At 58.6% G+C, this 10,379-nt stretch overlaps 1 protein-coding gene across 1 annotated transcript; it reads right to left on the bottom strand.

Annotated features, from left to right (window-relative positions):
• Window positions 1–3,011: 3,011 nt before the first annotated feature.
• Window positions 3,012–10,014, bottom strand: LOC139791704 (uncharacterized). Its single transcript, XM_071734274.1, has 20 exons — window positions 9,864–10,014; window positions 9,090–9,236; window positions 8,881–9,002; window positions 8,672–8,780; window positions 8,465–8,581; window positions 8,257–8,324; window positions 8,051–8,173; window positions 7,740–7,925; window positions 7,518–7,620; window positions 7,289–7,430; window positions 6,837–7,020; window positions 6,628–6,727; window positions 6,416–6,534; window positions 6,265–6,302; window positions 5,949–6,061; window positions 5,723–5,871; window positions 5,420–5,514; window positions 5,068–5,146; window positions 4,715–4,823; window positions 3,012–3,603 (listed from the first exon to the last, which is right to left on the bottom strand). Exons 1-20 carry the CDS (start codon window positions 9,922–9,924, stop codon window positions 3,530–3,532), a joined length of 2,238 nt encoding a protein of 745 aa, XP_071590375.1. The 5' UTR covers window positions 9,925–10,014; the 3' UTR covers window positions 3,012–3,529.
• Window positions 10,015–10,379: the final 365 nt, after the last annotated feature.

Below are 10,379 nucleotides of genomic sequence, written 5' to 3'. Positions count from 1 at the left end.
CCTTAGGAGCACCCACCCCTGATGCTCAGCTGAAGTGTTACCAACCTTTCACCTTCTCCTGCTCCTGAGAGGAGGGGGGGAAGACTTTGTCCTCTTCTGTAACCTCAGTTTGCTTTTTATTTTCCCAAGGCCCAGTGAAATAAAGGTTGGGCATCATATCTGGAGCATTCTCTGCTGCTTTGGACCCCAGGAACTCTCTCTGCCCCTTTTGTTGAACCTCCAGAGGATGTGGAGCATCCTCCTGCTCCCCTGGCTCATGGGATCCTCTTCTGGAGGAAGATGTTGGGCACTTTTCTCCAGCTCTTCTGACCCAAACTTGGCTCTCACCTCCTCCTGGAGCAGCTGAATGTCTGCATTTGTCAACAACCCCCTGCAGCACCACAGGCTGGGGACAAAGTGGTTGGAGAGCAGCCAGAGAGGGACCTGGGAGTCTGGATTGCCAGGAAGCTGAAGAGGAGGCAGCAGTGTGCCCAGGTGGCCAAGAAGGCCAATGGCATCCTGGGCTGGCTCAGGAACAGCGTGGCCAGCAGGTCCAGGGAAGGGATTCTGCCCCTGTGCTCAGCTCTGGGGAGGCCACAGCTTGAGTCCTGTGTCCAGTTCTGGGCCCCTCAGCTCAGGAAGGAGATTGAGGTGCTGGAGCAGGTCCAAAGGAGGCAACTGGGCTGGGGAAGGGATCCAGCACAGATCCTCTGAGGAGAGGCTGAGGGAGCTGGGGGTGTTGAGGCTGGAGAAGAGGAGGCTCAGGGGAGACCTCATCACTCTCTCCAACTCCCTGAAAGGAGGTTGGAGCCAGGGGGGGGTTGGGCTCTTTTCCCAGGCAACTCTCAGCAAGACAAGAGGGCACAAGAGGTCTCAAGTTGTGCCAGGGGAGGTTTAGGTTGGACATTAGAAAGAATTTCTTTCTGGAGAGGGTGCTCAGCCATTGGAATGGGCTGCCCAGGGAAGGGGTGGATTCTCCATCCCTGGAGATATTTCCAAAGAGCCTGGATGTGGCACTCAGTGCCATGGGCTGGGAACTGCAGTGGGAGTGGATCAAGGGTTGGACTTGATGAGCTCTGAGGTCCCTTCCAACCCAGCCCGTTCTAGGATTCTAGGATTTGATCTTTGCCTTCAGAACTCCAGCTCTGCTGGGACCTTTGTAGTGGTCATACAAGTACTGGCTCTTCCCTTCCTTACTCTGAAGAAATCATCACCAAGGGAATATCCCAAGCATCCCAAGCCTGGATGAAGGAGGTTTCCTTTTTGGCTTCCATGGTTCTGGGAGCAGCCAGGAGCTTTCTCCCCACTGTAAACAGAGGGAAGGAGGTGGGTGTTGGTCTCAGGCACATCTGACCTCAGCCCAGCTCCATCCATCTCTAACCCTGTCAATCTTCTCCAAATCCTGAGCTGGAACATCTCCAGCCACCCAGCCAGGACTGTAGAGTCCTCAGTGTCCCTTTGTGGTGACACACACCAAGTCACTGCTAAACACAGGTGCCCAAACCTCTTCCAGGGACTCTTCCTGAAGGTCCAAGCCCAGAGCTTGAGCTGTGCCCTCCCCTGCCAGCCTGGAGCTGGTTTCACCCCTCCAGCCCTGGACCTTCCACACAGGGGACTTGGGGAACCACAGCCAAGAATGTGACAAAAGAAAGGAGCAGGGACTTGCTGATAATGGGCATTGTCCCCTGCTGGGAGCCATGGGACCTCTCCCAGCAACCCGGGGTGGCTGCTGAATCTTGGCCACAAGATCTTGGAGGTTGCTCTGCTGCTCTTCCCCCCCCCCAAAAAAAAAAAAAATTGTGAACTGGAAGCATTTCAAAGCTCCCAGCTCCCATCTGAGGCTTTGCTTGAGGTGCTGCTGCTCTACTGCACGTTGAGCTTTTGCATGGTTGATCATCTCCAGCCCAGGTGATGCTCAAGTCCTGGTTCCTCCAGTTTGAGGACAAGTGACCTCCCCTCTGCATGGTACCCTGCTCAAAAACAAGAGTGTTAGTGCCAGGGCCACCAGTTCCTCAAGGGAGAGGGAACTGGTGGAGGGAGAGGAGTTCAGAGCATCCATGATGGGAAGGGGACACAGAAAGCCACCTAAGAGGGTTTGGGGACAGCCCTGCTGCCACCTTCACCCCACAACTTACCCCAGCACCAAGCAGAGCAGCTCAGGGCCACGTGGGACCTCTTCAGGACATCCTTGGAGCCACCAGCAGCCTCTTGCTGGGTTTGTCCTGCAGAGCATGGCCCCACCACCCCTTCCCAAACACCCAGGTGGGATCTGGCTCCAGGAGAAGTCCCAGCCACCCCTCACCCCAGGGGTAGAGGTTTCCTTAGAAGCAGAACATGCTCCATGTCACCATCTGCTGCCCTCCCCCCATCTCACTTCTCTTCCCATCTCTCACTGCCCTGGGGTGTCCTAGAATCTGCTCACAGGATGTTGGGGGTTGGAAGGGACCTCTCAAGTCCAACCCCCACCCATCTGCTGCCATCAGCCACCTTCTCACCCAGGGATCTTCCCAAACTTCCATCTTAACCAAACAGGATTGTCCTGACTGATGCTCTAATTAGGACAACAACAAAAGCAGCTTAATAAAGTAACATCATTAATCACTAACGAGCAGCTGCCCACCTTCCTTGGCTGTTTGAAGTCTTCTCCTCTCTTTCCCTTGACTTGGAGACCTTTCTGAGTCCAACCCTCACATGGGGGCAGCAAGCAGCACTCCTCTTCCCATTTTTTTTTTTCTGGGGAGGGAGAAGGGACACAGGAGCTTGAGAGGGGTCATGGAGAGAGGTGGAAGCTCCCTGCTGGCTCTGTCCCTGGGGCATTGTCCCTGCCACCTGCTCTGGTGCTGTCCCTGAGGCCATGGAGTCCTGTCCTGCTCTGTCCCCAGGGATGGCTCCAACTGAGCCACCTCTGATGCCCAGCACCCACCACACCAGAGCCACACCAAGCAGCCCTCACCTCAAGACCATCACTGACCTGGGTGATGGGCACAGAGGGGTCTAGACAGGTGACCAAAGGAGCAAGGAGCTGGTTTCTGATTGGTACAAAACTGCTTTAATGACAAAACAGCTGAAAAATACTTTTTGGTGAGGTTCTGGTACCATCAAGAAGCCCTGAGGTGATCCCCAGACCCGAGTTCCTTCCAGGTCCAGGATCACCCCCTGTCCAGAAGGACAAGAGGTTCTTCTCAGGTACCTTCTCCCAGTGCAACACGTCCCCAGGGAGGGCTCTGTCCTCAAGCCCACATGGAAACCTCCTTCAAGACCCTCCAACTAAGGAAAATTTTCCTTCCAGCCACACGTGTGGGCTGGAAATGTCTCCGAAGTGCTCTGGGGCCTGGAGGCTCCTTCTTAGTTCAGGAATGCTCTTGTGGCCATCATCCTGCCCATCATGGAAGCCCCATTGGCACCCAAAGCAGAGCAGCCAGGCAGCAGCAGAAGCTTCAGCAAACGATGCTTCCAGAGCAGAACCAACCTGGCCAAGTCCCTGGGACATCAGATGATGCCCCCAAGGAGTTCTGAACCCAACAGGAGGGTTGGGGAAAGAGTCCAAACCTCAGCAGCCACTTGGTGATGGGGCGAAGAAGTAGACAGCCAGCAGGATGAAGTAAACCATCACCAGCACCGTGCCTAGGGCAGAGAGAGCAGGTTGGAGGACACCATTCCCTGAGCAAGGGGACCTTCTAGGTGCTCCCACACCTAGGGGACTTCATGGGCTTCTGTAAAACCTCAAAGGTTGGAGGACACCACTCCCTGAGCAAGGGGACCTTCTAGGTGCTCCCACACCTAGAGGCCTTCATGGGCTTCTGTGAAACCTCAAAGGTTGGAGGACACCACTCCCTGAGCAAGGGGACATTTCTAGGTGGACTTCATGGGCTTCTGTAAAACCTCAAAAGGTTGGAGGACACCACTCCCTGAATAAGGAGACCTTCTAGGTGGTCCCACACTTAAAGGACTTCATGGGCTCCTGCAAAACCTAAACCTCAATCAAAAGTTGGAGGACACCCCTCCCTGAACAAGGGGACCTTCTAGGTGGTCCCACACCTAGAGGACTTCATGGGCTTCTGTGAAACCTCAAAAGGTTGGAGGACACCACTCCCTGAACAAGGGGACCTTCTAGGTGCTCCCACACCTGGAGGACTTCATGGGCTTCAGTCAAAGGTTGGAGGAGACCTCCTAAGTGGTCCCACACTTAAAGGACTTCATGGGCTCCTGCAAAACCTAAACCTCAATCAAAGGTTGGAGGACACCACTCCCTGAACAAGGGGACTTTCTAGGTAATCCCACACCTGGAGGATTTCATGGGCTTCTCCAAAACCTAAACCTCAATCAAAGGTTGGAGGACACCACTCCCTGAGCAAGGGGACTTTGTAGGTAATCCCACACCTGGAGGACTTCATGGGCTCCTGCAAAACCTCAAAGGTTGGAGGACACCACTCCCTGAACAAGGGGACCTTCTAGGTGGTCCCACACTTAGAGGACTTCATGGGCTCCTGCAAAACCTCAAAAGGTGTTTGGAACTCCTTGAGGGTGGGAAAAGGGAGCAATCCCCTCTGGAGCTGCTGCTGAGTGGCACCTCCAAGATGGTCAACCAAGACCTCAGAACTGCTCCAGCCACTCTATGCCAAGAGCTGCAGGAAGCAGAGGGACCCCAGGGCTGTCTCCAGGAGCCCCCCACCCCTCAGCACAGGGAAGGTGGGTAACCCCAAGTCCTTCAGCAGGCTCCCAGGGCAGCAGTCACCTTGGAAGTAGTCACATTTGCCATCCATGAAGATGTAGTTGATGAGCACCACGCTGAACATGCTGGCGTAGACGTGGAGGTCACTGAAGACAAGTGTGAAGTTGGTTGGCTGGGAAGCAGAGAGGGTTTGGGATTTATGGACTGCCCTACACCAAGCACAGCTGGGGACTGGAATGTCACACACCCTCTCTGTCACATGTCCCCTAGGGCTGGGGACAGCATCAGCCAAGGTAGGAGACACCTGAACCCACTTTGCCCAGCACTGAGCAGAGGAAAGGAGACACTGGGGGTGGCAGCTGTGTCCCTGCCACGTCCCCAACCCCACAGCAGGAGGACACCCAGGAGCTACTCACGTAGAAGATGGTGAAGAGCACCAGGATGGGGATCTGGAGCATGCAGACCTGCACAGCAATGCAGTTCCCAATCTCGATGCTGGGGAGGACACAGAGGTGAAGAACCACAACTCCAGCAGCTCTTGGCTCACTCAGCTCAGGGTCAGAGAAAACCCCCCTTGAGGAGCCAAATCCTAGAGCCCAGTCTGGTTCTGGCCCCGTTTAGGGAGGGGATTTTAAGTTCTTGGGAGGGCAAGAGATCTGAGCTACCAGTGGCACGGAGCTGGGTGGCCCTACACTGGCACCAGTGTGGGACAGGGCATGGGGACCACCCTGGAGGACACCCCAAAACTGATCCTGTGAACCATCTCACCTCAAGCTCAGGTTGTTCTGCAGGGCAAACTGGATGCCATTGACAATCTCTGGCAGCTCAGGCACCATGGCCAGCACGGTGACACCAATGAAGTACTGTAGGGGAGGAGGTGACATCAGTGCATGCATCTGTGTGGTCACACCCTTGGACATCCAAGCTCCTTGGTGTGTGGAGCATCTCAACACCTTTCCCCCAGCTTTTGGGACTCAACCCCCGAGTCAGGGCAGGTTCCCATCCCTTGAGGACACATCTCAAAGTCTTCAGAACCACCCAAAGGTGGCTTCTCACCAGCCCCACACTCACCTGGGAGATGGTGGAGTTGGTGAGGATGGGGCTGATGTGCTCCGTGGCCAGGTCAGCACAGGCTGACATGCAGAGGGTGGAGAGCAAGAGGATGAGCAGGGCCCTCCAACGAGACCAGTGAACCACAGCACTGTGGTGGTGTCCGGGCACTGGGGAGAGAACAGAGAGGTGGTGGGGACACCCCGGGGTGCTGAGGAGAAGCCAGGGGACATCTGGGGACACTCACTGTGACAGTCACTGACGTGGATGTCGTAGATGTGTGAGTGAGTTTTCAGGGTGAAGAAGAGGCCGATGAGGTAGGCAGCGGGGAGCAGGAGGGACACTGTGTACACCAGGGGTCTGTGGGACACGGGTGACACGGTCAGTGCCACCAAGGGGTGGCATGGAGACCCCCAGGGGACATCCCCTGGGGATGGAGGAGATGGGTTTGCTGGATTGAAGCCTCTCACTGAGGCAGAAAGGGAACTTGAGAGGCACGGTGAGATCGCGGCCAAACCCAAGAGGTGCCACCCCAACGTGGGGACAACCCTGGGGACACTCACTGGACATGGCTGTAGTAGAGGGTGCCGTTGTTGTCCATCTGCAGAGAGAGAGAGACACTGTCAACAGGGATGGAAGGGACAAGGGACAACCCTAGGGAGCCAGGGAGGCTTGGAGCATCCCCAGCAGTTGTTGGTCCATGTCCCTGCTCACCAGGTCAAAGTGACAGTTGTGACAGAGGTAGTGTCCCAGAGGGTTCTGGGTGACGTTGTGGCACTCCCCACACACCAGCTTCCCATAGACCTTGGAGAAGAGCGTTGGGGCAAAGACACCTGAGGGGATGAAGAGGCACAGGGTGGGCACCCACGCTGGTGGGACACCCACCCCCACCCCAGCCCCAAGGGACAGGCGTGTCCCCAACTCACCCCCCACAGAGAGGAAGAGGAGGGCTGAGCTGACACCCGCCGAGCGGCTGTTGAACCGTTGCTCCTGGTGCCTGATGCCCCCGATCACCATGCACAGCCCCTGGGGGAGGGAGAAAACCCCCCCAAAAAAATCCCCCTCAGTTCCTCACTCACAGCATCCTCCTGGCCCTCTGCAGAGCCCTCTCTGCTCTCATGTCCCCTCCTCTCACCGGGACAAAGAGGACACAGCCCACCAGTGTCCCCGTCAGGGCCGACTTGACGATCTCGGCGTAGCAGCGGTTGCCCTCGCGCGAGCCCTTGATGAGGGCCGTGATGTAGAAGGTGAGCTCTGTGATGGAGCCAAAGGTGGCGTTGACCACAGCTCCCACAGCAAAGTTGCTCTGGGCTGAGATGCTGGAGAAGAAGGAAAACGATCAGGAAAAAAAATTCTTCCCTGAAAAAAGTGCTCAAGCCTTGGAAGGGGCTGCCCAGGGAAGAGGTGGAACGAGCGTCCCTGGAGGCGTTGACAAACCACGGAGAGGGGGTACTTGGGGACACGGTGGTGTTGGGTTGATGGTTGGAGGTCTTGGGGGTCTTTCCCAACCTTAATGATTCTATGATTGTCAAGCAAGGCTGGCATGTGTCTGTGTGTCCCCAAATGTCCCCCCCCATCAGCACTGACCTGGCGATGGCCATCCCAATGTAGTAGGAGAGGGGCATGATGGAGAGCAAGGCCAAGGTGAACTTGATGGAGGAGCTGGTCAGGCAGTTGTGGCTGTCCACGTAGCCCAGCACCAGTGTCACCAGCACCAAAGGCAGAAGGTCTGGGGTGATGGTCAAGGAGAACTGGAATGGGGTGGGATTTGGGGTCAGCCCCCACCACCCTCTACCTCTGACCCCCCAAAGGATACTGACAGCGAAGACGTTGATGCCATCCACGGTGTATTTGTAGTAGTAGGGGTTGACAGCACGGTAGCAGCAGAGGATCACCTCCCCTTCCAGTGGCACCTCCGTCTGCAGAGGGACAAGGAGGTGACACCTCTCCAAGCATCCCCCCCCCCCTACACCCCAAAATCCACCTCAGAGAGGGGTGCAGGACCCTCGCACCCCCCCCCCCCCCCTCAGGCACCCACCATCCTCAGATGCCGGACGAGCACGCGCTGTGGGGGCAGCAGCAGAACGTGGGCGGCGGTGCGGGCGTTGAGCTTGGCCACGGGGATGAGGACCACCAGGAGCCAGGCAGTGACACACACGAGCCCGTGGGCCAGCACCAGTGGCAGGTAGCCCAGGCAAAGCCACGCCACGGCGCCGGCACATTGCTGCCAACGAGAAGTCACCCTTAGGGTTTGCCCACCCCAAGACACCCAACCCAGAGGAGCTGAGGGACCCACGGGTGCTATCTCCACCACGATGGAAGTGTCACCATGGCTGCTGTGGGGCTCACCCAGTATCCAGTCACCTCCCAGCACCGCGGGCGCCAGCGCCGTGGCCCAGGGCCACCAAGCAGGGCTGAGCTCTCCTCCGAGCCCGTCTCGCACGGGCTCAACGCCCGTTGGGATTTGGGGACCTGAGGGACACGGTGAGGGGTGTCAGGGTGTGACACACCCCAGTTCATCCCCCAAAGGGTCCCAGTTTGGGGAACGCCGTTACCTCCACTTTTTGGATGACTTTGCCAAAGGGCCAGAGGAAATACCCGGCCAGGTCCCAGCAGAGCCGCCCTGCGGGGACACGAGCATCAGCTCTGGGGGGGACACCCGGGTCCCCTCCAGCTACAGGGGCACCCGTGGAGATGTCAGCACCCACGGGTGTCATTTCAGTCTCAGGCAGGAGACCCACCCAGCCCAAATTTATGGCCCACCATAAGGAGCTCCCACAATGGTGACAAACATCATGGCAGCCACGAGGACGTAGAGGAGCGAGAGCCACCAGCCAAAGAGCAGCAGGTAAAGGACGTTCCCGCACGTCACCGTGGACCCTGTGGGAGGGGACACGTGGGATGGGACCCTTGTCACCTGCCCCAAATCCATACTGCCACCACCACGGGGTCGTCCCCAAGGCCACCCACCTCCAGAGGCCCGGATGATGTTGAGGTCTGAGTAGAGCTCCTTGACGATCTCCGAGCGATCCTCCCAGGGCCGCGCCGTCACGTGGCTCTTCCACTTCTTGAAGCCAAACTGCAGAGAGATTTATTTTTATTTCTTTAAAAACTCTTTATTTTTAGAAGTCAGAGGGAGAGAAAAAAAAAAAAAACCAAAAAGCACCCAGGTCCCTCACCTTGTAATTGTTGGAGAGCTTGTTGGCCTCCACCAGGTTCTCAGCTGTCAGGGTGGTTTTCCCCAGGCAGCTCTCGCAGATCTCCTCCGAGTGCTGCTGGCAGCAGGACGGGCTGGAGGTGGCTGTGGGGGGTGACAAAGGGTTGGGGGTGGAGGGGGACACGACCCCCGTGGAGCCCCTTTCCCAACCCCCTCCCACGGACAACCTACCTGGGGGCAGGCGGGGACGGTGGAGGTGGCAGCCCAGGTCCCCCAGGTCCCCCTGCACGTTGTTGATGGTGGCACCGTGACGGTCACAGAGGGAGCCCCGGCGGGGGCCATCGCTGTCACCACGGGGCTCGGGGACCTTGGGGACATCTGGAGGAGGGATTGGAGTCACGGGGGGGGTTGCTGGAGGACACGTGAGGGGTGCTGGGGGGGCACTTGGGGTCCCCAAACCCGACAGGGGACACAACGGAGTCGCAGGGGATGTTTGGGAGGGGGGGGGGGACGGGGGACATCTCCCTGGTGCCCAAGATTTGGGGGGAAAACCCCAGCACAATGTGCAGGAAAAGGAGGGGTCCTCCCCAGCTCCCGAGATGCGGGTACCCCCCCCCCCCCCCCCCCGGTGTAACGCTCAGGAGGGGGTAGGGGGTGGCAGTGACCCCCTTAGCACCCAGGGGAGAAGGGGGGGGACACCCCCAGTGAGACGCTTGGGAAAGGGGGGGGAATATCCCCCGCGTACGATGCTCAGGGGGAGGAGATAACACCCCCCCCCTCCCCCCAAATACCCCGTTATACCCCAAAAAAATACCCCGTTATACCCCCCCCATTATGGTGCTCGGAATAGGGAGGGCAGGGAGCAGCCTCCGGGTACCCCGTTTTATTCTCGGGGGTGGGGGGGAGGGGACCCCCAAGGTGCCCGGGACAGGTGACCCCCTCGGTGTGATGCTCGGGAAGGGGGGGACCCCCTCCAGATACCGCCCCAGACCCCTCACAACTCACCGGGCGCATCTTGCGCGCAGCAGCAGCGGCGACGGCGCCCGAGCTCCCCCTCGCTGGCCATGGCGGGGTCGGCAGCGGTAAAAGGAGGTGATGGAGAGGTCGGATCTCCCCCCGCACCGACCCGCGGGTATTTAAGGGGAGGTCCCGGGCATGCGCGGGAGGAGCCGCCCACCCCCACTCCCCCACCCACCCCCACTCGGGAGGGGCCGGGGGTGACCCGCCTCCGCCGGGATGCGCGGTATAACGGGGGGGACGGGACACGCGGGGATGGTGTCGTGGGGAGGGGGCGTGGGAAGTGGGGGGCGTGGTATAGCGGGGGAGACGGGGAGAGAGGGGCGTGGGGAACCGGGTGCGCGGTGTAGCGGGGGCGCACATTATAGCGGGGTGAAGGGGGATCAGGTGGCTTGGGAGGGGGGTGCGCGGTGTACCGAGGTGCGTGGGGATGGAGTCGGAAAAGGGGGGCGTAGGAAGTAGGGGGTGTGGTATAACGGGGTGTACGGGGACCAGGAGGCGGGG

Source organism: Heliangelus exortis, chromosome 1, assembly GCF_036169615.1.
Source record: "Heliangelus exortis chromosome 1, bHelExo1.hap1, whole genome shotgun sequence".
NCBI classification, from domain to species: Eukaryota; Metazoa; Chordata; class Aves; order Apodiformes; family Trochilidae; genus Heliangelus; species Heliangelus exortis.
Note: the sequence above shows the minus strand (reverse complement) of the source record. Positions and strands in the feature narration are given on the sequence as shown.